The 26,107-nt window shown below is 45.2% G+C and overlaps 2 protein-coding genes across 11 annotated transcripts in view; both read left to right on the top strand.

Annotated features, from left to right (window-relative positions):
• ELOF1 (elongation factor 1) overlaps positions 1-26,107 on the top strand; it is a 277,100-nt gene that overhangs the window by 52,450 nt on the left and 198,543 nt on the right. The gene's annotated exons all lie outside the window — the stretch shown is intronic.
• The window catches only part of INSR (insulin receptor), a 143,682-nt gene that overhangs the window by 88,118 nt on the left and 29,457 nt on the right, over positions 1-26,107 (top strand). For 2 of the 4 annotated variants that reach the window (XM_055545383.1, XM_055545379.1), the window contains exons 3-11: positions 522-843; positions 6,416-6,564; positions 7,480-7,624; positions 9,224-9,438; positions 10,423-10,549; positions 11,527-11,777; positions 13,581-13,748; positions 19,319-19,520; positions 21,455-21,490. In XM_055545383.1, coding sequence (XP_055401358.1) covers positions 522-843; positions 6,416-6,564; positions 7,480-7,624; positions 9,224-9,438; positions 10,423-10,549; positions 11,527-11,777; positions 13,581-13,748; positions 19,319-19,520; positions 21,455-21,490 — 1,615 coding nt within the window. The remainder of the gene's footprint in view (positions 1-521; positions 844-6,415; positions 6,565-7,479; positions 7,625-9,223; positions 9,439-10,422; positions 10,550-11,526; positions 11,778-13,580; positions 13,749-19,318; positions 19,521-21,454; positions 21,491-26,107) is intronic. The other 2 variants (XM_055545387.1, XM_055545384.1) reach the window with 1 other exon arrangement.

Below are 26,107 nucleotides of genomic sequence, written 5' to 3'. Positions count from 1 at the left end.
AGTTGGGACATCAAAACTAGCATTTTTTAAAATACGTATTTATTTATTTTTGGCTGTGCTGGGTCTTTGTTGCTGTGTGGGCTTTTTCTCTAGTTGTGACAATCAGGGGCTACTCTAGTTGCTCTGCATCAGCTTCTCATTGTGGTGGCTTCTCTTGTTGCAGAGCGTGGGCTCTAGGGTGCACGGGATTCAGTAGTTGTGGCAAACGGGCTCGGTAGCTGCAGCTCCTGGGGTCTAGAGCAGTGGCTCAGTAGTTGTGGAGCACAGACTTAGTTGCTCCTTGACACGTGGGATCTTCCTGGGCCAGGGATGGAACCTGAGTCCCCTGCGTTGGCAGGCAGATTTTTTACCACTGAGCCACCAGGGAAGTCCAGAAATTTGTATTTTTAACCAGCAGGCAACATGTACTGTAGAAGTGAGCCATTGCTGACATGATTTTGTTTGGCTTGCACTTCCTTCTCTCAAGTTGCTGTCGCGGCATTGGTAAAGCCGTTGACCAGCTGTTTTCTTTCTCTCTCCAGTGTGTCCGACCATCTGCAAGTCACATGGCTGCACCTCTGAGGGTCTCTGCTGCCACAGCGAGTGCTTGGGCAACTGCTCAGAGCCCGACGACCCCACCAAGTGTGTGGCCTGTCGAAACTTCTACCTGGACGGCAGGTGCGTGGAGACCTGCCCGCCCCCTTACTACCACTTCCAAGACTGGCGCTGCGTGAACTTCAGCTTCTGCCAGGACCTGCACAACAAATGCAAGAACTCTCGGAGGCAAGGCTGCCACCAGTATGTCATTCACAATAACAAGTGCATCCCTGAGTGCCCCTCTGGCTACACGATGAACTCCAGCAAGTGAGTCCTGAGTGTGGGTTCCCAGGGGGCGGAGGGCAGGTTGTCAAGAGGGAAAGGAACATAGGGTTGGCGCTGGTAGCACCACCTGTTAAAATTGTTTGAGAAGCTAGAGTTGATTGGCTATGAGCGAGGAAGCTGCTGATGATGCGTGACACAGTTGGGTCTCTCAGATGCCATTCTGGCCTCCTGGTTTTGGGCACTGGCCTTTGGAGAGGGAGTCAATGACCTTTCTCTTGCAAAGGGCCAGATAGTAAATATTTTGGGCATCTTGCATACCAAAAATTGAAAGCTTTCTGTGCTTTTCATTGGAAACAGAGGTCCTTAGTTTCATATACAGTCCTTTATATGGCCTGATTGCTCCCACTGATGGAACTGTCTATCACAACCCAGGTCAGAGCTCAGATTTCTTAAGTGTTTTCTGCAAACTGGATCTGGATCGTGTCCTGAGGTTAGCCTGGAGTGCAAGGAAGAAGGACTCAATTCTAGATTATTCTCAACGCTTTGTTGTCTTTTGAAGGACAATACCATCAAACCATTTCCTACTGTTTGGGTGAGAAAAAGCAGGGTTTTCTCTCCCCAGGGGTGAGTCAGATTTCCTCCCCACACCTCAGACTTTTTGTTCACGCTGTTAGCTTCTCGGATGAGCTATTTTGGGGGCTTGGGGCTGGAACAGAGTTTTTAAAAAAAATCCATTTCCTGGTTTTTGTGTTGAGGGTCTGAGAAAAAAAAAAATGCCACAAAACAACACAAAAACAAATCAGAGATAGACACACGTCAAGGGGCCTTGAGCTGACCTGCTTACGTAAAACATCTTCCCTCTTCAGACTTGGAAATGAGCCAAGTGAGAGTGTTCTGGTGGGAAATTTTATTGCCCTGGGTGGGGAGGATGGGAAGGAAAACAACCTTTATTCTGGCTCCTAGGAGCTGCTCCCTGAGTGTTTGTGAAACCTGCAAGTACAGTATGTTTTGTTTCCCTCGTTTTTGATAAAACCTATCACGTGGCTTTGTGGACCAAAAATAGGCTCCTATAAATCACCTTTGCATTCCAGACAGAGCTATTTTTTTTCTTTTTTGGGGCCAGTTTATCAGTAAGATTGGGGAAATGACCATATTCCTCTTGATTTATTTATTTGTTTCATGTTTGAAATAAAGCAAGGATATTAACATCTTCCACTAAAAGACACTGGCTTTAAATAGAAGAAGGGTTTTTTTTTTTTTTCTAATCATAACAAAGATATGAAAAATAGAGCAACTTCCTTTGATGTTTTCCTGATGGCAGTGGCCCCAGGATTGAAGCCCCAGGAAATTAACATCTTGTCCCATGATGCTTGGGACCTCTACTGAATGAAAGAGGGGACAGAGGGGGATGTTAATTACGACCCATTCTGGCAGTAGTTGAGGGCTTCCCAGGTGTTGCTAGTGGTAAAGAACCCGCCTGCCAGTGCAGGAGACATAAGAGACTTGGGTTCGATCCCTGGGTTGGGAAAATCCCCTGGAGGAAGGCATGGCAGCCCAGTCTAGTATCTTGCCTGGAGAATCCCATGGACAGAGGAGCCTGGCGGGCTACAGTCACGTGGAGTCTCAAAGAGCTGGATGCAACTGAAGCGACCCAGCACGCAACATGGCAGCATGTTACTTTGTTGATTAAAAACTTTTTTTTTCTTCTGAAGCTTTTATTTTGTGGAAGACTTCAGGGCTGTCATGTTTTCTTATGTGGTTTGATATCAAATGGGGCCAGATATGTTTTCTTTCTTTCTGGTGGCTTTATCTGGGAAGTAGTTCTTGATGTTTTTATAGCAGAGGACAGTGAACCCATGTGGGTTCACTATATTCCATCTATGGTCACTCCGAGTTACCTGGTAGGGTGCTCTTCAGTGAGATGAGGAGTATTAGATATTTGGGGTGCATGTTAAGGGTGTGATGGGTATGGGGCATCCCTGTCCTTCCCCCCTACCCCCCTCCCACCTTCTAGAATTCTCTGCCTCTTGATCTTTGCATGGCTGGATTTCTCCTGGTCACCCAGGGCATCACAACTTAAAATTCACTTCCTTTGAGACTTCTTTCCTGTGTGACCACCCCGCCTGAATTAACCATCTGGCTACCCTTTGGCACATCTCTCCATTTTAACTCTTTTCGTGCTTTTTACCACTAGCTGATATTTTCATTGTCCATTTGTTAATTTTCGCCAATGAGACCATACGCTTCAGAAATGTATCAGCTAGCTCTTGCTGTGTAACAAACCTCCCCAGTACTTTGTAACTTATAACAACACTCATTTATGGTTTCTATTGATTTTGTGGGTTGACCAGAGGTTTATCTGGCTCGGCGTGGGTCAGCTCTGATGGGATGGTACAACCTAGCCACTCATACCCTGCATGGGCAGCTGGGGCCTTTCTCCATGTGTAGCCAGGAACGGCAGGCTTTAAACTGTGTAAGTACTTCTTAAGCCACTTCTGTGTCACATGTGCTAATGCCTCAGCCAAAGCAATTCAGAGGGCCACACCCAGATTCCACGGATGAGGAAGCAAGACTCCACTTCTTGGCTGGAAAAGGACATGTGGATTTCCCACAGGGAAAGTTGGTTGTTTGTTCACTTGTGTGCCTGCGGTTTACAACCGGCATTGGCAAAGGGCCAGATAGTAAATATTTTCCGCTCTGAGGGCCATATGGTTGCGGCTACTCTACTCTAGCCTTATAGAGTGATAATGGTCATAGATGGTACTCAAACCAGTGGGTGTGTTCTGATACAGTGCTAGTTACAACAACAGGTGGCCAGCTGGAGCTGACCCACGGGCCGTAGTTTGCTTATCCCTGGCCTGGAGGATCATCTGTCACATGATAAGTGCTCAGTGAATATTTGTAGAACCAACAAAAGAACCCAAACATTTGGTCATTATTCTGTTTCCACCCCAGCTGCTCTGACACCAGCTGGGTGTACTACAATAGATGTCAACATCAACCACCTGGAGTTGGCATCGGACCCGCAAGTTAAAGGCTTGGTCCTCCACTGGACTGGCTTTACTTCACATGCCAGCCACACTTTGGGGGTCCCCAGGGCAGCCACGTGGGCACTAGTGGTAAAGAACCCACCTGCCAATGCAGGAGACATAAGAAATGCCGAGTTGATCCTTGGGTTGGGAAGATCCCCTGGAGGAGGGCATGGTGACTCACTTCAGTATTCTTGCCTGGAGAATCCCATGGACAGAGGAGCATGGTGGGCTGCAGTCCTTGGGATCACAAAGAGTCAGACACGACTGAAGCGACTTAGCACACACACATGCAAGAGCACCCACACTGCTGATTGGTTGGCTATAAATTTTGAGGTTCCCACAAACCCACTGGGTTCAATAATTTTCTGGGACAACTCACAGAGCTAAAAGAAAAAGGCTGATGATGGTCCAAGCCTATGGATGGTAGCACCCTGGGTTAGGGTGCCTACAGAGCTCACCTAAGTATACATCACCTATAGCTAGCTAGCTCTGCAGACACTGCCCCCGGGGGGTGCCCTATTTATGGCTGGGCCAACTCTTGCTGCGCTTCAGCAAGAAACCATCAGGCAACTTTAAGGAGCAAGGTTTGTTATTCACAGGTCCTGGAGGGCCACGCAGTGAGGTCGTGGGAAGGGGGAAGGAAGAACGGAGAGAGGGAGAGAGACACACACAGAGGAAAAGAGAGAGGGGAAAGAGAGAGACAGAGAGAGGAAAAGAGAGAGAGGAAAAGACAGGGAGAGAGGAAGAGAAAGAGAGGAAGTGGCCCTTGGGAGGTCTGCTTTTCTTAGGGTCTGAGGGCGGAGTGTCTGGGGTTTGATGGCTTCACTCTGTGGTGAATTTAAAGCTCAAGAGCAGGAATTGGGGCACAGGAAGAGAGAGGCAGGGTCCATCAAGTGGTCAGTTATCTGGGTTCCTCAGGGCTTTCTGAAAGAGGGACCTTCAGGGGTGGGGGCAGACTTGTTCCTCATCTAGTTGTTTTCGTTACATTTTACTCAAGACAGATGTCTTTTGAAATAGATGCCTCAACAGTCAAAAAGCTTCATGTCAGGCACTTACAATTACAGCTTTATTATTAAGGAGGCACAGAGGATGAGGGCTGGGAGAGTTCCAGACACAGGGCTCCCATACCCTCATGGAATCAGAAACATCAGCCTTACAGCACAGCTGTGTGCTCACCAACCAGAAACATGGACTGAGTTGGTGTCCAAGGTTTTTCTTGGGGTTTTGTTGTATAACTGTGATCGATTGAATCACTGGCCATGGATTTGAGCTCTATCTCCAGCCTCCTTCTCTCTCTGGAGATCAAAGCGATGAGGCAAACTTCCAAATCACACATTTGACCTTTCTTGTGACCAGCCCTCATCCTGAAGCAACTAGGGGTCACTACTTCATTAGCACAACAAAGATGTTTCTATCACTCAGGAAATGCCAAGGCTTTTGAAGCTCTGTGCCAGGAGCTGGGCACCAGATGTGTTCTTTATTATACCACCATGACAAAGATCCTTCTGCAAAATTGAATAGGCAGAGTTGTAGAAATAACAAGGGTAGCAATGATACCACTAGTAAAAAGTGATCATCATAGCAAAGGACTAATGGTTTTTGTTTTTTATGTGCCAAGTACTTTAGATGGCATATATCATTCAGTCATTCAGTGCTCATCACCACCTGCCCTGTGTAGCAGATACTCTTATCGTCTCTATTTCACAGCATGTGTGCCTGCTAAGTCACTTCAGTCGTGTCTGATTCTTTGCAATCCAGTGGACAGTAACCTACCACTCCTCTGTCTATGGAATTCTCCAGGCAAGAGGACTGGAGTGGGTTGTCATGACCTCCTCCAGGAGATCCTCCCAACCCAGGGATCGAACCCAGGTCTCCTGCACTGCAGGCAGTCTCCTTCATTGCAGATGGATTCTTTACCAACTGAGCCACCAGGGAAGCCCAACTGAGCCACCAGGGAAAGTCAGACTCCACACAGAGCAGCAGACATCCCATCACCTTGCAATAGCAGCCTGAGTACCACTATTTGGAGTAAAATCATTAGCTCTGCACAATTGGTCACTATGGTTTCGTCAGGAGTCCCATCAGTTCCTTGTAATAGTGTGAGTTCTATCTCCAGGGTAGTACATGATTCCCCATGGGGTACAGTGGGAAGACCCTCTCTTTGGGACAAGGCAGAAGCCCCATCATTTTGGCATGAGTACCCTGACCTTGGGATAATGCTGTAGAACCTGTCACCCTGGAGAAAAGCCCTAAGCCTATCCCTTTAGACAGTGGTTCTTACCTGGAGGGGGTTTTTTGCACCTCCTTCCCCAGGGGACAATGTTCGGAGACATTTTTGGCTGTCATGCCTTGGATGGGAGGTGGTGTTAGCATAGTATGGGAGTGCGGGGATGCTGCTTAACACCCCTCATGTGGAGGACAGCCCCCAACAGGGGAGAATTCTCCAACCTCAATGTCAGCAGTGCTGTGGCTGAAGCACTCTGCCTTATGGTCACTTGGGACCCGTGCAGCACGCTCTCTGCTGTGTGTGTGTGTGTGTGTGTGCGCGCGCGTCCTGATCTTTCTCCCCACTCTTTCTGCAGCTTGATGTGTACCCCTTGCCTGGGCCCCTGTCCCAAGGTATGCCACCTCCTGGAAGGCGAGAAGACCATCGATTCGGTGACATCTGCCCAGGAGCTCCGAGGCTGCACCATCATCAATGGAAGCTTAATCATCAACATCCGAGGGGGCAGTGAGTGCTCTGGGGGGAGGGGCTGCCGCCTCCTGGGATCCACTCTCCCTCTGAGCACACTGGGACAACAGCCCGGAGACCCAACAGTGGAGTCATGCAAGGAATAATGTGCTTCCAAACTTGGGGTTCACAGCTCAGTCCTGGGCCCACCACAATATTGTAAAGTAATTAGCTTCCAATTAAAATAAATTAATTAAGAAAAATGGAAATGCCTCATGTCCCAATTCTCAGCTTGGAAAATAAGAATCTTGGGGTGGGGACAGGGAGGGGCAGGGAGGAGCAGGGAAGTGGGTCCAAGACTGAGCTGGGACATCAGGCATTTCCATTTAAAAAAATGAATTTATTTAACTGGAGGCTAACTATTTTACAATTTTGTGATGGCTTTTGCCATACATTGACATGAATCAGCCACGGGTGTACATGTGTCCCCCCATCCCATCCCAAACCCGCCTCCCACCTCCCTCCCCATCCCATACCAAGCAGATAGCATGACCTCTTTTGCAGGTCTGGGAACTGTGTTTCCAGAAATTCTGTCAAAGGCAAAAAGTACTCCTTTGTTTATTTATTCAGCAAATGTTTATTGAATACTCACAGTGAATAAGGCCAAGTCCATGCATGGTGGATCTTGCAAATAAACAAATGAATGTATAATATAAACCCGGGCAGTGGTTCCTGCATTGAAGGGCAACAAAGCGGGGGGATGGAGGGAGCAGGAGTCAGCCGCATGATAAACACATTCAGCGTTGCAGGCAGGACAGTCTCTGTCATAACCACGCTGCCTTATAAATGTGTTTGAAGCTGGGCTCGCAAAAATCATTTTCAGCCTGGAAGTTAACTCTTCACCATGGGGAATTCTGGAAAGGTTAAAATATTTTGGTAGAAACCCACTGGATATTCATTCTCTCCTTTCCTTAGACAACCTGGCAGCTGAGCTAGAGGCCAACCTTGGACTCATTGAAGAAATTTCAGGATATCTGAAAATCCGCCGGTCCTATGCCCTGGTGTCACTTTCCTTCTTCCGGAAGTTACGTCTGATTCGAGGGGAGACCTTGGAAATTGGGTATGTGGGCCTGATGCTGTATCTGTGGCCTCACTAGGAAGTTTGTGAATTAGAAAATCTTAGGGTTTTTTTCTGTCAAGACAGGGAAACAACTTAAGTATCCACTGATGGATGGACGGGTAAAGAAAGCATGATGTGTGTGTGTGTGTGTGTGTGTGTGTGTGTATACTAAGTATCCACTGACAGATGGGTAAAGAAAGCATGGGGGGTGTGTGTGTGTGTGTGTGTGTGTGTGTATACCAAGTATCCACTGATGCATGGATGTGTGTATGTGTGTGTGTCTGTGTGTGTGTACTAAGTATCCACTGATGGATGGATGGGTAAAGAAAACATGATATGTGTGTATGTGTATGTGTGTGTGTATACTAAGTATCCACTGATGGATGTGTGTGTGTGTGTGTGTATACTAAGTATCCACTGATGGATGTGTGTGTATGTGTGTGTGTGTGTGTGTGTGCGTGTATACTAAGTATCCACTGATGGATGGATGGGTAAAGAAAGCATGATGTGTGTGTATGTGTATGTGTGTGTGTATACTAAGTATCCACTGATGGATGGATGGGTAAAGAAAACATGATGTATATGTGTGTGTGTGTGTGTGTGTGTATGTATATATATGTAATGGAATATTATATAACCATAAAACTACCTTTTTTGCCAAAGGTCACACCTTTCATTTGGATTCTTCCAATGACCTCCTTGCTGGTTCTAGAACTACCAGGGCCATCCCACAGAAATATAATGCAAGTCACATATGAGACTTTAAATGTTCTAGTAGCTACATTTTTAAAACTTTAGAAGAAATAGGTGGAATGAATTTTAGTAATGCCTTTTACTAAACCCATTAAATCTGAAATGTTATTTTGACGTGGACTCAATATCAAAAAATGATAAACAAGATCTTTTACATCCTTTTTTTTCATGCTAAGTGTTTGAAATCTGTGGGATTTTTTTGCTGTTTTTTTTTGTTTTTACTTCTGATACAGTTCAGAAGGGCTACATCACAGGGGCTCAGTAGGCAAATGTGGCTGGTGGTCTCTGTGTTGGATAACACAGGTCAAGCTGCCGTGCGTTTCCCATTCATCACGTCCTGGTGGCCCACTCATGAGTCTAAGGCGTAGGTCTACCTGAGTTACTGAGTTGTTATAAAACTTTCAGTGGCCCCCTCTGTCTACCGAGGAAGCGCCTGTGTTCTTGGTCTTGGTCTAGCATGCAGTATACTAGAGGGTTTGGGCCATGGTATCGCTTCAGTATTGCCTTTCACCTGTTGTTCAGAACAAGCTACTTTGCTCTTCCCTGGGCCCAGCTCAGGTGCCTCTGTGTCTTCAGTCTTTCCCTTTTGCAAAACCCATATTTCAATCCATCACAGTCTTGCCCTCCTCCCCTACAAGACTGATCTCAAGTATCCTGGACTTGAAGACCTCCTCAGCTTTCCCTATACCTCTCACCCTCCATTCAGCACGTAATGAGTATGTGTCAAGCAAGTGGTTAGAACTGGGGATGGAGCACTGAATGAGATCAGTTCCAGCCATGGCCCCACCATTTTGGAGGTGGAGATGACAAGCTGATGAATGATTAGGTCTGTGTGCATTTCCATAGGAACTACTCTTTCTACGCCTTGGACAACCAGAACCTAAGGCAGCTGTGGGACTGGAGCAAACACAACCTCACCATCACTCAGGGGAAACTCTTCTTCCACTATAATCCCAAACTCTGCCTGTCGGAAATTCACAAGATGGAGGAAGTTTCAGGAACCAAGGGGCGCCAGGAGAGAAATGACATTGCTCTAAAGACCAATGGGGACCAGGCATCCTGTAAGTGGCAATGCTCTTGTCCTTTCATGGACCAGATAATGTGACTTCCCCTACCTCCCCCACCACTCTGGTACCCAGGGCGGGTGTCACTTACCCCCAGTGAGCTAAAACAACTAAGTGTGTGTTAGACTTTCTGAAACACTGAAGACAAGTGTTGTACACATTAATCTCTTTGCCAAATACCAAATACAATGCCTGGTGCTGGAAGATGCCACATAAGCACTGAATGAACAAATGTCATCTCCCATATATATATGGCCTTGGCTCAAATGCTACAGCAAAATTCTGCAATTGCTACAGTTGGAGACTGAGAGCTGGCTACCCTTCTGTGATGAGTTTTTCTCTTGAAGAAATAGCTGAGCATTGAGGTGCCAAGGCTTCCATGATACCCTCATGTGAAGCTGTTTTGTTATGAGACAATTTGGTGCAAACTGTGGTAATTCAGGGGAGGGAGAGAGCAAGGTTGGGGTGGCGCTTAAGGGAGGGCTTGTATTCCAGGCAGAGGGAATTACTGTCTCCAAGGCATTGTCTTTCCAAAGAGTGGTCACTTCAAGATATAATGATGTGCACTCTCTCTAAACCCAGTCAGCTTGTATCCATTTGCACTGGAGTTACTTTTTCTGACATGTCAGGCATGAAAATCCACATGTAGGACAAATTGTGTTAGGACAAATGTTATTTTTGAAAGTATCCTTTTCCCAGCACCAATTGGCCACTTGTCCTTCGCTGTTAGTGCCAAGCACAGCTCTTTAGATGAGCATCTGGTCAAGTAATTGACTTGCAGTTGGGGCCAACCTATATAATCTGTTCTTGCCTGTGAACAAGGGAGAGGAATGTGGAAATGAGACCTCACTAGGAAACAGCAGATTGCCATCTTCCTTCTTGTGGATTCTCTTGGAAGTATGGGATCACCTGCTTTGGGCTGAAACAAATTATTTAAAATTCTGATACTGGGTGTTGTTGTTTTTTTTTAAACCTTTCTAGGTGAAAATGAATTACTTAAATTTTCTTACATTCGGACATCTTATGACAAGATCTTGCTGAAATGGGAGCCGTATTGGCCTCCTGACTTCCGAGACCTCCTGGGGTTCATGTTGTTCTACAAAGAGGCGTAAGTAGAAAGATAAAGAGGTGTGAGTGTTACATTTGTGCTCAGAGGTTCCCCCACTGAAGTTTCTTTCTATCTCCTTCTTATCCATGGAATAAATAGCATAGATCCCTTGGTGGGATCTCACCAGTTGATGGTGTATAATGTCAATAACATTTCTTATTGTCAAAAGCCAGAAATTGAAGCAGGCAGGTTTCTTTTGGAGGTCTAGATTGGGCAATCTCCTACAGAAATATTCTGTATGTACATCTCACCAGACATTCTCAACAAAAAGTCACAAGTCTACTTAGGAGGTGTCTTTTTTAAAAGTCCGCTTAGTATATGTCTTAGTAGGTATTTCTATTTAGTAGGTATCTACTTAGTAGGTGTCTTTTTAAAAAAAGTTTATTTTTAAATCTATTTTGAATTTTTTCCAACACAAATAATTATGGTAAAACAAACATGAAATCAATAATCTTAGTCATGTTTAAATGTACAGCTCAGTGGCATTAAGTATATTCGTGATGCTCTGTGACCATCCTCACTGTCCCTCCCCACAATTTATTCATCATCTTACGCTGAAACACTGTCGTCATTCAATGACACCCAGCCGTCTTGAGTATATATGACTGTGCTGGAGTTTTAAAAGGAGACAGTGGAAGTGGTGATCATATTAACATGGATAATTGTTCCATCCCTTATGATTTACTATGTGTCAGGCTGTGTGTGGAGGAGTCAGCCCACATCCTCTCATGTGATCTTGTCACTAACTCGGATAGTATCATCATCATGATCACTATTATTATTATTACTGGGAAATTGAGACATAGGGAAAGCAATCCCTTTCTCTTTGACTGTTTCTGTGTCCTTTCTCCTTGTGGCACAAGATTTTTGAACAGGGTGCAAGCCTGTAGGAGGTAACTTCCCCCAGCCACATCTCTCTGGCCTTTAGATCTATAGTCAAGGAATGATAACCATCTTTACCTGTTTGGTCTTGAAAGCCCTTACCAGAACGTGACAGAATTCGATGGGCAGGATGCGTGCGGCTCCAACAGCTGGACAGTGGTGGATATTGACCCGCCTACGAGGTCCAACGACCCCAAGTCACAGAACCACCCCGGGTGGCTGATGCGTGGTCTCAAGCCCTGGACCCAGTATGCCATCTTTGTCAAGACCCTGGTCACCTTTTCTGATGAACGCCGTACATACGGGGCCAAGAGTGACATCATCTATGTCCAGACAGACGCCACTAGTAAGCATTTCTTGTGAATGTGAACTTATGTGTGAGCTCAGACATCTTGCCTTTCATATGAAATGCTTGTGTCATTTTTCTTTTTTTTTTCTGCATGGTCATTGGCTTCTAAAAGAGCTGGGCACTGAGATTTACAATTTCAGAAGATGAGGCAGTAGCAACAAGACATTAGAGAGGAACATATATTTCTTCTTACCATTATGGAAAATTTTCAAATATTTACAAAAGTAGGAAAAAATAGCTCCTCTCCCTATGTAATCATCTCTTAGCGTCAATAATTATCAATATTTTGCCATTTTTTGTTTCATCTCTGCTTCTCTCCATTTTTTTGAAATTAAAATTTTTAATTGATTTATTTTTAATTGAAGGATAATTGTTTTACACTGTTGGTTTCTGTCATACATCAAATGAATGAGCCATAGGTATATCTATGTGCCCTCCCTCTTGGTCTTCCCTCCCACCTCCCACCCCATCCCATCCCCTAGGTTGTCACAGAGCACCAGTTTGAGCTCCCAGAATCTTACAGCAAATCCCCACTGGCTATCTGTTTTACATATGGTAACGTATATATTTCCATGCTACTCTCACGAATCATCCTACCCTCCCCTTCTCTTCCTGGGTCCATAAGTCTGTTCCCTATGTCTGCATCTCCATTGCTGCCCTGCAAATAGTTCATCAGTACCATCTTTCCATCTTTCTAGATTCCATATATATGCATTAATTATGATATTTATTTTCTTTCTGACTTACTTCACTATAATAGGCTCTAGGTTTTTTTTTTTTTTTTTTTTTGATGTGGACCATTTTTAAAGTCTTTATTGAATTTGTTAGAATATTGCTTTGGCTTTATGTTTTGGCTTTTTGGTCACAAGGCATGTGGCATCTAAGCTCCCTGACCAGGGATCGAACTGCACCTCCTGCATTGCAAGACAAAGTTCTAACCATTGGACCACCAGGGAAATCTCTCCCACATCTCCACTTTTTGGGGAGGAATGGGCCACTGGAGAATTTTCTAGAGTGTGGGACCAGAGATGCTGCTTAATATATAACAATGCACAGTACAGCACCCACAGCAAAGAATTATCCAGCCTCACAAAATCAGTAGAGAGAAATCCCATCCTATAGGATAGAGCCCAAGCATTATGAACCAGCTCTTGTGACTACTGCCCTCTTGCCCTGTATCCTCCAGCAAAACCAAAGGACTTAGAGTTCCGGAAACTTGCAGCTTCCAGGCTTTTGTACACACTGTGTCTTCTGTCTGGAGACTCCTACCCCTACCCCTTGCTGACTGTCAGCCACCTCCATTCTCCAGGGGAAGCTTTTGTGGAGCCCAAAGTTGATGCCTATGGGGGGATGTGAAATGGACTGCCAGCTCAGGGATAGGTTTGAACAGCTTTGCACTGCCGAAATTTGCCCCACAACTGGGTTCAGTTTGGGGCTAATTAACTGGAAAATGTGACTTTATCTATTCCCATCACCCTCCTTTCCCCCACCACCTTTCCAGTGCCTGGAACAAAGACAGCTTGCCTTTCCTTAGAGCTCTGTAAATGCTTGTTGCAAAAATGGTGGAACATGGGAATCTATATAGTCTGTGGTACTGCATGGATTGTAATTTTGTAACCCATGCTCTTCTTAAGCAAGTGTTCCATATGTCCAGGTGTCTCCAGTTTTCTCTGATGTTAAATAACACTGCAGAGAACATCCTCAGGATCTCCTTAACTTGGCTATTCCCTCTCATGCCCACCTGACCGCCTGTACCCTCCCCCTCACAGTGCATCTGTCTGTCTCCTTTCTCCTTGGCAGATCCTTCCGTGCCCCTGGATCCCATCTCAGTTTCTAACTCCTCGTCCCAGATTATTCTGAAGTGGAAGCCTCCCTCCGACCCCAACGGCAATATCACACACTACTTGGTGTTCTGGGAGAGACAGGCGGAAGACAGTGAGCTGTATGAGCTGGATTATTGCCTCAAAGGTGAGTGCAGGCAGGGGTCAGGGAGGGGCTGGTTTTACACACCGGATCCTCTGTGTTCTGGGACACATCTCTCCCCTCCCATTTCCAGCATGCGCTTCTGGGAACACACACTCCGTTTTATCTCAGACGAAAGCACACACACGGGCATTCTTCAGAGATACCAAGGGTTCAGTTCCAGACTTCCGAAACGAAGCAAATATTGCAATAAATCAAGTCACATGAAGTTTTTGGTTTCCAGTGCCTATAAAAGTTATATTCACATTATACTATAGTCTATGAAGTGTGCAATAGCATTATGTTTAAGAAAAAATATGCTTAAAATATACATATGCATGTGTGCTAAGTCATTTCAGCCGTGTCTGAGTGTTTGCTACCCCAAATAGATAATCAACAAGGACCTACTGCATAGCACAGGGAACTCTACTCAATATCTTATAATAATCTATAATGGAAAATAATCTGAAAAAGGATATATGTATATATGACAGTTACTTTGCTGCACACCTGAAACTAACACAACATTATAAATCAATTCTATTTCAATAAAAATTTTAAAAAGAAGAAATCAAGACTAAAAAAAAAACCGTGCACATACCTTAATTAAAGAATACCTTATTGCTTTAAAAAAAATGCCCAATTACATTAGTAACATCAAAGATCACTGATCAGAGATCATCATAACAAATAGAATAAAAAGAAAGAAGTTTGATATATTGTGAAAATTACTGAAGCATGACAGAGAGACACAAAGTGATCAAATACTGCTGGGGAAACAGTGGTAATAGTTTTGCTGGACTCAGGGTTCCCACAAACCTTTGTTTTGTTAAAAAAAAACACAGTAAGGGGACGTCTGTCTGCCCGTTCACATTTCTAAACATCACAGGGTGCGGACAAGCTCTGAAGACTCATGTTGAAACCAGACACTCCCCGTGTCTTGGCATCGATGCATTCTGGAATGTTCTCCTCTTCCCCTTCCTCGTCCACCTCCCCCTGGTGGGGATGTAGCTGTGTTAACCCGTGCAAGACTTCCCTGCTAAGCTAGAAACACAACAATGTGTGCAGTGGTGACTGACAAAGTCAGGGAAGAAAGTCAGGTCCCTTATTTTTAAGAATTTTTATTAGAGTAGTTTATTTACAATGTTTTGTTAGTTTCAGGCGTACAGCAAAGTGAATCAGTTATACATATATTGACTTTTTTGGTCTCTAATTTTATTTTTATTTTTTACTTTTAATTTTTTTGGCCACTTGGCATTTGGGATCTTAACTCCCCAACCAGGGATCAAATCCACCCCACTCTGCAATGGAAAGGTCCTAACCGCTGGACCTCCAGGGAAGACCTGGCCCCTAATTTTAGACCCTTAAGTTTTAAGGATTGGAGACAGCAAAGTCTCCAATCTCTTCCTCCCTAGGCTTTCCATTAAAAATGTATATGAATGACACATATTGTCCAGTCTTCAATCTCGCTTACTTAATGGGCTTGCATCCATCTACAGAAAAATGAAAAAAATATTTGAAGCCTCAAACTGGTGTGTATAAATTAGTCTTACATTATTTTAAAACTGGGTTGTAAAAAAGTCCATCAAACTGAAGAAACAGAAGTCTTTCCTCCCCCTCACCTTTAGTTGTTTTGTTTGAGTCTATATAAAAGGTTTTCCCCCCAACCCCCAGACTCTTTTGTTTATTATTTATTTAAAAAAATTATTGGAGTATGGTGGCGCTAGTGCTAAAGAATCCACCTGCCAATGCAGAAGACACAAGAGATGGGGACTTGACCCCTGGGTTGGGAAGATCCTCTGGAGTAAGAAATGGCAACCCACTTCAGTGTTCTTGCCTGGAAAGATCCCATGGACAGAGGAAACTGGCGGGCTTCAGTCCATGGAGTCGCAAAGAGTCAGACACGACTGAATATTAAAAAAATAGTTGACTTACAATTTAGTATTAGTTTTGGGTGTACAGCAAAGTGGTTCAATTATACCCATGCATAGATTCATTCGTTTCAAAAAATATTTATTTGGCTGTGCTGGGTTTTCATTGCAGCGTGTGGGATCTAGTTCCCTGACCAGTACTCAAACCCAGGCCTCCTGCACTGTGAGCTCAGAGTCTTACCCACTGGACCACCAGGGAAGTCCCTAGATTCCTTCTTTTTCAGATTAATTTCTCATATAGGTTACTACAGAATATTGAGTAGAGTTTCCTGTGCTAGGCAGTAAGTCCTGGTTGGTTATCTGTCTTACATATAATCGTGTGTGTATGTTCATCCCAAGCTCCTGATTTATCCTTTAGTTGTTTTGTTGTTGTTTGTTGCTGTGTTGTTTTTGTTTAGTTGCTCATGTCTGACTCTTTGCGACCCCACGGACTGCAGCAAGCCAGGCTTCCCTGTCCTTCACTCTCTCCCCGAGTTTACTCAAATTCACGTCCATTGAGTCGGTGGTACCATTCAGCCATCTCATCCTCTGTCACCCTCTTCTCCTCCTGCCCTCAATCTTTTCCAGCATCAGGGTCTTTTCCAATGAGTTGTCTCTTCACATCAGGTGGCGAAAGTATTGGAGCTTCAGCTTCAGCATCAGTCCTTCCAGTGAACATTCAGTGTTGATTTCCTTAAGAATTAACTGGCTTGAGCTCCTTGCTGTCCAAGGCACTCTCGAGAGTTTTCTCCAGCACCACAATTCGAAAGCATCAGTTTTTTGGTGCTCAGCCTTCTTTGTAGTCCAACTCTCACATCCATACATGACTACCGGAAAAACCATAGCTTTGACTAGATGGACCTTTGTCGTTAAAGTGATGTCTCTGCTTTCTGGTCTGAGTTTATTTTCCTTTAGATGTGAGTTACTGGTAACCTCCTACCTTGGGGCAGCTCATGACATGTGACTGAGGTCAGGAGCCTAAGGTTTTCTGTGCCCTGATGTAGGGCTTTGGGCAAGTCACCCAGCTTGTCACCAGCTGCCTCCTTTTGGGGAAAAGGGGCAGGAGGCCAGATGATCTCCGGGAGCTGTCCCAGCTCTAAGATCATGTGCTATATGTATGCCTGTGACCTCATCCCCCGCCTGAGCAGAGGGTTGCAAACGTGATTTATCTCCTCAGATGCTTTATATAACTCGAGAGCAAGCAAAGTCATGGGCTCAGCTGTGCACTCTTGGCCCTGCATTCGAGTAACCGAAACCACCAACCAGATCTGCCACCATCATCCGGGCAGGCCGTGTTTTCTTTCTTTCTTTCTTTCTTTTTTTAAGAGCAACAACTTTTATTCTGGAAGTCAGTCTGTCATTAGAAGGTGATGATTTGACATGATTTTATTTGTCATTTTGCCCAAAGTCTATGGAATTAAAAAAAATAAACTTACTAAAGGACAGATACTGTCTGATTCCACTTACAGGAGTTCCCTGGAGGAGTCAGATCTATAGAGACAGGAAGCAGATGGTGGGGGCCGGGGTGGGGGAGGGGATGGAGACTCAGAGTTTCACCGGCACAGAGTTTCAGTTTGGGAAGGTGAGAAAGTTCTCGAGATGGATGGTGGGGACGGTTGCACAATAATGTAAGCATACTTAATGACACTGAATCACGATGCTTAAAAAGGAGGAAGACGGTAAATTTTGTGTTACGTGTATTTTGCCACAAAGAAAAAACCCCAGTACACACACAAATAAATAAACTTGATAACACACACAAGATAAATAATTTACTGTGATCCGTAGTAGTTTCCTTTAGAATCAGAAGTGGTTTTTTTTTTTTTTTTCCAGTTTTATTGAGATATAATGGACAAGTAAAACTGTAAGATATTTAAAGTGTAAATTGTGGTGACTTTTTGTGCATACACATTGGAAAAGAATTCCTCCCACCTAGTTAAAACATCTATCACTTCACATATTTATTTTTTTGTTTAAAGAAATCTTTGTTTACTTAGTTTTGGCTGTGCTGGGTCTTCATTGCTACTCAGAGGCTTCTAGTTGCGGCAAATGGAGGCTACTCTCCTTTGTGGTGCACGGGCTTCTCGTTGCGGTGGTTTCCCCTGTTGCAAAGCACCGGCTCCAGAGTGTAGGCTCAGTAGTTGCGGTGCACAGGCTTAGTTGCCCCGTGGCATGTGGAATCTTCCTAGATCAGAGGTCAAACCTGCGGGTACTGCATTGGCAGGCAGATTCTTTACCACTGAGCCACCGGAGAAGTCCCCTCCTTTTTCAAATGAGAACTTTTAGCTTCTTCTCTGATATTGAATTGTATATTTCAATTATACAGTACAGTCTTGTCAGCTATATGGTTTTTTAACTGTAAAACTTTCATAACATAAAATTGGCCATTTGAACCACTTTTAAGTGCAAAGCTCAGCGGCATTAAGCACATTCACGTTGTTGTGCAACCATCGCCACCATCATCTCCAGAACTTTCTCATCTCCCCAAACTGAAACTCTGTCCCTGTGAAACACTGACTCCCCCACTCCCCACCTTTCCACTTTGTCCCTGAGATTTGACTAGATTGTCACTGTACCTTACAGCCACAGAAACCCGTGGGGCACCAAGTGGCATGTTTCCACATGGGTGACAGGTGTCTGTGTCTGATCAAAAGTCCCTTCCTCCCCAGAAAAAAATCAGGAGCCTGCCCCACCACCCTTTACTAAGGAAATCCTAAGTTTATTTTCCATCTATAATGCCATCAATAACCCCTCTAACAGCTAAAACCTACACAGGCTATTCTGTGTCTATTAATAAACGTTAAGAAGTATGTTTAAGGATTTGCAAAGCTTCCGAGTGGGTACTCAGCATTCACAGGAAGATACTTAGAGCTCATTGTCTCCCGGAGCCATTAAAAGGGAGAGGAAGAGATGGAATTTCCCTTGCTCAATAGACACAAGTAGGCACCCGGCCTCAAGGGCATTGTTTTAAGCCTTTTAAGAGTAGCCTGCATCTTCTATGGGCCTCCCAGCTGGCTCAGCAGTAAAGAACCCACCTGCCAATGCTGGAGATGGAAGATCCCCTGAAGGAGGCAATGGCCACCCACTTCAGTATTCTTGCCTGGGAAATCCTGTGGGTAGAGGAGCCAGTCGGGCTACAGTCCATGGCATCACAAAGAGTCGGGCAAGCCTGAGTGACTGAGCACACACACAAGACATGCGCATGGATTGTTCTTTTACTTACTTGGGGACTGCTTAGCATCACTTTCTCTGAAACATTTGCCCCAGAGCCCCTCTGTCCTTTTCCCCTGCTATCTGACACACAGCATATGCATTTCTTAGTTTACTGTATATTCCTCCCACTCCCGTGCACTTCATCCACTGGAATGTTAAGTCCCCCAAGGGCAGGGACAGGCACAGTTACCTTTGGCCTTCAGCCTTGTGGGGCTGTGGTGTCCGACAGTGTCCTGCTGCATGCTGACAGGCACCTTCTCTGTTGTCAGGACCCTCCAGTGAAGGATCTTATTCTTCCCAGGAGAATTTGAACCCAGAACTTGAACCCAGAGCACTGAGCTCTGTCCATGTGCCCAGCCACTTTGAGAAGGTCCCCCTTGCTCTGCATGTGTGTGTAGGTGGCGGGGGGCGGGAATGCGATGGGGACTTGAGCCCTGCTCTGCCTTTCCCTAGGGTTGAAGCTGCCCTCCCGGACCTGGTCTCCACCGTTCGAGTCGGAGGGCTCCCAGAAGCACAACCAGAGTGAGTATGAGGAGTCTGCTGGCGAATGCTGCTCCTGCCCGAAGACCGACTCGCAGATCCTCAAGGAGCTGGAGGAGTCCTCGTTCAGGAAAACGTTTGAAGATTACCTGCACAACGTGGTTTTCATCCCCAGGTCAGGATTTGTTATTGGCTTGGGGTCTCAGGTCTTTAGGGAACAAGACAAATGGGGGCAGATGCAGAGGATAGGCTGAGTCCACGCTGAGCCACTTCCTGGATGCAGGAAGAGATTTTGAGATTATAACAAGTGCCTTACCAGGAAGAGGAACTGCCCCCCATCTCTGCTCAAAAGGAGGAGTGTTTAAAAAATTCAGCCTTTGCTCTCTGATGTCTCATGAACCCAACCTCTGGTCTCAGTCCGAGTTCTGATGAATCCCATTAGATTATCAATGATTGATTATTACCTAATCGATTGATTATAGATAATAAATTCAATTATTAGATGACAGAGAGCTGCATGCCCAGCCCAATGCTTGATTTATGGCTGAGTCTCAAGCTCAGTGCATTCCCTTTTTTTAATCTAAAGAAACTTCTCATCCTTCCAGAACTTTCCATGGCCTTGTCAAAACCCCAGAGACTTCACTATTTAAATATGTTTCCTTTAGTGAGTGAAGGGGAAGTAAACAGAGGGTCTGCAGTAAAAATGACTCTTGGTTTTTTCATACCTCTTTATCCTTCATGCAAGCTGAGACATTTAGATAGAAGGCAAATTTCTGTGGGTCACAGGTTGTGCTACCTCTCTCGGTGCCTCAGTTTATTCATCTGAAGAATGGAGAGAAAAATGGTTCCTATATTTTATGGTTGTGAGATTACACGAGTCTCACAGGGATTCTCAGCCTTGGTGCTGTTGACATTTGGAGCCAGCTCATTCTCTGGGGTGGGACCATCCTGTCCAGGGTAGGATGTTGAACTGCACCCCCGGCCTCCACCCACTAGATGGCAGTAGCACTGTCTGCATCTTAATAAGTTCATGAGTCCTTCTGGTAACCCACTGAAGCACTTGCGGACTCCCTTTTACGGGTCCAAAGCCTTCCCCCCACTCCACTCCCGCCCCCAACTCTGCCCAGGTTGACAAAGCAAATGTGCTGGGAGCTTTCAGTTGCCCCCACCCTTTCCACTCTTGACCCTTCCCGCTAACAGACTTCACCAGAGCTACCCAGAAGTGTCCAATACAATTGGTTATTTCCAAAGTGGATCAACCTCCCGCCCCCAGAGGTTGCACTGAGATAAAACAAGATTCGAAAGTGGGTCTCTTTAGAGGCTTAGCATTGCTCCTGCTAGAGGCTCCATTAGAACTGTCCATATATAACGTTTCTTTTCTCTTTCATGCTTTCTTATCTGACTCTGAGTCCAAAAAAGCACTAAATGGCACAGCCCAGGTGTGGAGGCAGTTATTGTTTCATCCATTAAAACTCCACCAGACTTAAGGATAGTGGCCGAGTCAGTCATAAGGTTTAAAACTAGTTTGGACTTCCCTGGTGGCCCAGTGATTAAGACTCTTCGCTTCCAATACAGGGGACACGAGTTCAATCCCTGGTCAGGGAAGATCCCACATGCTGCATGCTTGTGTGCTTCAGTCATGTCCGACTCTTTGCGACCCCATGGACTGTAGCCCACCAGGCTCTTCTGTCCAGGGGATTCTCCAGGCTAGAATACTGGAGTGGGTTGCCTTGCCCTCCTCCAGGGGATCTTCCTCACCCAGGGATCGAACCTGCATCTCCTGCATTGTAGATGGATTCTTTAGCACTGAGCCACAGGGGAAGCCATGGCATGACCCAAAAGAAAAAAGTAGTGTTACGTTTGACATCTCATGGGAACTCCAGATGACCCCAGATGACCAGGTCTCGGGGGTGTTTTCTTGACTCCCTCCTCCCAACTGCTTGCTGTGTCCCACACACCTGCTGGGGAAGATGTGGTTCAAGTGATGGGAACAAGTGGCCCATGGTCTGGGGCAAGCGCCCTTGGGCTGCTGGCACAGGGTGTCAGAAGCAAGAGGTCTGTCTGAAGAAGTTCTGTCTGTCCTCAAAGCGGCTGGTTTTGTTTTCACAGAAAATCATCTTCAGGCCCTGTTGCCGAGGACGCTAGGTACGACTCACCTGTGGGACGTCCGCGTGGCCCCTGGTAGCTGCACAGTGCAGGGCCAGTGGGCCCGCGGGGCAGGAAGCATGTTGAGCCCCTTTGAGATCCCCGGGGGCCTTCTGTGGTTTGATGCATGAATCGCGCTGTTCTGCCGAGAGGGGGCGCTTCACAAATTCACACGTTACACGCCTTCACCCTGAAATGGAACCTGGGCATGATTGGTGGGGGGTATCCTAACTAACACACTCCTACTAAAACATAGAATCAAGGGTGTACTTCCTAGGGCGCTTCTAAGATGCTGCCCAATTTTCCTCCATGCCCTGACACATTTATTTATCAAGCCTACCATTTGTGCAGAACTGTGCTGGGCACTCAGTCAGTCGAAACCACTTAGCAGCAGGTAGTGGGGAAAGCTGATCCGGGAGTGGAACGTTTTTTATCTGGGGTGACTAGTGCGGGATGGTGGCAGGCCTGAGCACAGGTGTGCTGTGTCCCTGTATCCGCCGAGGACAGTCAGGGATGCTCCCCTTTGACGTGTGTCTTAGACAGTCAACTATGCCTCAATGTGAGGAAACCCTGGTGGCTCAGATGGTAAAGAATCCGCCTGCAATGCAGACGATCCCGGTTCGATTACTGGGTCGGGAAGATTCCGCTGGAGAAGGGATAGGCTACCCACTCCAGGATTTATGGGCTTCCCTGTAGCTCAGAAGGTAAAGAATCTGCCTACAGTGCGAGAGACCTGGTTTCGATCCCTGAGATGGGAAGATCCCCTGAAAAAAGGGAATGGCTACCCACTCCAGTATTCTTGCCTGGAGAATCCCATGGACAGAGGAGCCTGGTGGGCCACAGTTCATGGAGTTGCAAAGGGTCAGACACGACTGAGTGACTAATTACAGCACACCTCAATTTAAAAGAGAGAGAGAGAGAGGATTGAAGGATGAGGGGGTGTCCTGGAGGAGAGGACAGGCAGAGAGAACGTGGCGAAAGGGAAGTAGGTGGAAAGAATCCTGGACTCTTGGGAAGAACAGGAGGGGAGACTGGAAAGGCAAGGTAAGAGAGCTGTGAGGACCGATTTTATTCTTCCAAGGGAGGGTTTATTTATTTTCAGGCGATGTTCGGCCCCAGTCTGCCCTCTAGTGGCCATTTGGAATATAATCTGTAGTAAAGAAAGATCTGGGCTTCCCTGATGGCTCAAATGGTAAAGAATCCGCCTGCGATGCAGGAGACCCAGGTTCAATCCCTGGGTGGGGAAGATCCCTTGGAGCAATAAATGGCAACCCACTCCAGTATTCTTGCCTGGAAAATACCGTGGACAGAGGAGCGTAGCAGGCCACAGTTGATGGAGTTGCAAATAGTCAGACACGACTGTAGCACAATGGTTCAGCGGCTAAAGAATCCACCCGCAATGCGGGAGACAGGAGGTGAGGGTTCCATTCCTGGGAGGGGAAGATCCCCTGCAGGAGGAAATGGCAACCCATTCCGGTATTCTTGCCTGGAAAATCCCACAGACTGGAGCCTGGAGGGCTAAAATTCCAACAGGTCTGAAGAATCAGACACACCTGAGCGTTCAAGGCACACACCCACACACAAAGATCTAGAAATGTGAGACCTTGATCCAATCATGGGGGTCTTCTGTGACCACGTGGTGGTCTTGTCCTATTGGATATTATCCTTTTGGTGTATGCATATTTGGCCTGTTAGAGGCCGTTTATGATTCTTTTTTATTAGATAATCAATTTTTCAGTAGTTATTCATGAGACCCCAGGGTCTCCACATTTCTGGAAGGCTCATCTGTGCTTGTATAGAAATGTTTTGAATCTTGCTAGCATGGGTGTATCTTTGGCTTACTAGCTTTGGTTTCCATTCAGGAATGTCAATGGTCTTTTCAGACAAAAGGACCACCAAGAAAATCTTAGTGAGTACCCCCAAAGTAAGGTTTATTTTTGCTGATGACAATGCAACAAAAACTAAAGGTAAATTTCAAGAGCTCGAACAGAAAACTCTACTTCCTGGTGATTAAAAGTGGGTCACTTAGATTTCTATTGGGTGGAAGTTGAAATGGAAATTTTCATTAAAATGCATTTGGAGGGACTTCCTTGGTGGTCCAGTGGTTAAGATTCCATGCTTCCAGTGCAGGGAGGCCTGGGTTTGATCCCTGATCTCGGAGCTAGGATCCCATGCACGCTGTACAGTGCAGCAAAAAAAAAAAAAAGATCCATTTGGAAAATATCAGAGACATGACCATCACATACCTTCATTTGTAGAATATTGCCAAACCTGGACTTTGTTGTAAATTAGTAGACTTAAACGATTTTTTGTAAATTAAGAAAAAACTATAAAATGTAAAATATAATGTGTTAGGGAGGGAGGGAAAATTAATATAGCTAAATTTGTGGTAAATTCTCTGAATAACCATGAGCTGTTCAATTTGAAACTTTCAGAGAGATGAAAATTTTAACTTGTCTAAGCTAATTTAGGAAGCAGCAGAAAGATTAACTATCCTAATGACCTTGGGAAAAGACTGGGAAAAAAATGTGTCGATGAATTTCTTCACAAAAAGGCCCCAGGTTTGGAGAGTTTTATAGATGCGTCCTTTCACACTCTCAAAGAGAAACTATTTTCAGAAACTTTCAGAGCATAGACATATATGGAAATCTTCCCAATTCATTTTGTAAAACAACATCCCTTAGCAGAACCTGATGAAGATGCTACATTGAAAGAAAACCCCAGGACCAACTATTATGGGATTTTAGATCCAAATGTCCTAAACAAAGCACTGTGCTGGCAATACCATCAATCTCATGAGTTCAAGGATGGTTCAAGATCAGGTGTTCTGATAGTAGAATCTAATTCATCAAGAGATTCAATAAGGAAAGTCATAATAATCTCATTAAATAACATTTATTAAAAATTATGGGGGGGTGGTTCCCTGGGTGTCCAGTGGTTAAGATCCTGTACTTCCACTGCAGGTGATGTGGCTTCAATCCCTGGCTGGGGAACTAAGATTTTTAAAATTACTAACCTAAAGAAGCTGAAATCAAGATTGCTGGGAGAAATATCAGTAACCTCAGATATGCAGATGACATCACCCTTATGGCAGAAAGTGAAGAAGAACTAAAGAGCCTCTTGATGAAAGTGAAAGAGAAGAGTGAAAAAGTTGGCTTAAAACTCAACATTCAGAAAACTAAGATCATGGCTTCTGGTCCTATCACTTCATGGCAAATAGATGGGGAAACAATGGAAACAGGGAGAGACTTTATTTTGGGGGCTCCAAAATCACTGCCGATGGTGACTGCAGTCATGAAATTAAAAGATGCTTGCTCCTTGGAAGAAAAGCTATGACCAACCTAGACAGCATATTAAAAAGCAGAGACATTACTTTGCCCACAAAGGTCCGTCTAGTCAAAGCTATGGTTTTTCCAGTAGTCATGCATGGATGAGAGAGTTGGACTATAAAGAAAGCTTAGCACCGAAGAATTGATGCCTTTGAACTGTGGTGTTGGGGAAGACTCTTGAAAGTCCCTTGGACTGCAAGGAGATCCAACCAGTCTGTCCTAAAGGAAGTCAACCCTGACTATTCATTGGAAAGACTGATGCTAAAGCTGAAGCTCCAGTACTTTGGCCACCTGTTGCAAAGAGTTGACTCATTGGAAAAGACCCTGATGCTGGGAAGGATTGAGGGCAGGAGGAGAAGGGGACTACAGATGATGAGATGGTTGGATGGTATCACTGACCATTGAGTTTGAGTAAGCTCCAGGCGTTGGTGATGGACGGGAAAGCCTGGCGTGCTGCAGTCCATGGGGTCTCAAAGAGCCAGACATGACTGAGTGACTGAACTGAACTGGACTTAAAGAAAGGCAGTTGGGGGAGAGGCCTTTTATAAAGCTAGGACTAGAAAACTTCTGCAACAAGATAAATATTATTTAGATGAAACCAACATCCAAAGTAACATCTTTCTTAAAACTATTCCTGTTTACTTTGGAAGGAAGCCAATCTCATCATAACTAATTAACAATTCTCTGGGTATCTAGAAGGCAGTGGCAACCCACTCCAGTACTCTTACCTGGAAAATCCCATGGACGGAGGAGCATGGTGGGCTGCAGTCCATGGGGTCGCTAAGAGTCGGACACGACTGAGCAACTTAACTTTCACTTTTCACTTTCCTGCATTGGAGAAGGAAATGGCAACCCACTCCAGTGTTCTTGCCTGGAGAATCCCAGTGACGGAGAAGCCTGGTGGGCTGCCGTCTGTGGGATCACACAGAGTCGGACACGACTAAAGAGACTTAGCAGCAGTAGCAGCAGCCAATGCAGTAATGCAGAAATGAGAATTGGAATAGATTGTAAGGAATGGATTGTGGGAAACAAAAGCATTGACATTTTCAGGTATTCTGATTCAAGAGTAGACAGACTGCCTGTTTTTGTCAACAAGTTTTATTGGAAAGTAGCCACTCCCACTTGTGTACATCATGTCTCTGGCTGTTTTCAAGCTGCCATGGCTTGAAAACCATTGCAAGTTGAACAGCTGTGACAAAAAACACACGTCTGGAAAAACCCCAAATATTTACTATCTAGCATTTATGTGACAAGTTTACTAACCCTTTATCCAAGAGTATTCCTTGAA

This window comes from Bubalus kerabau, chromosome 1 (genome assembly GCF_029407905.1).
Source record: "Bubalus kerabau isolate K-KA32 ecotype Philippines breed swamp buffalo chromosome 1, PCC_UOA_SB_1v2, whole genome shotgun sequence".
NCBI classification, from domain to species: domain Eukaryota; kingdom Metazoa; phylum Chordata; class Mammalia; order Artiodactyla; family Bovidae; genus Bubalus; species Bubalus kerabau.
Note: the sequence above shows the minus strand (reverse complement) of the source record. Positions and strands in the feature narration are given on the sequence as shown.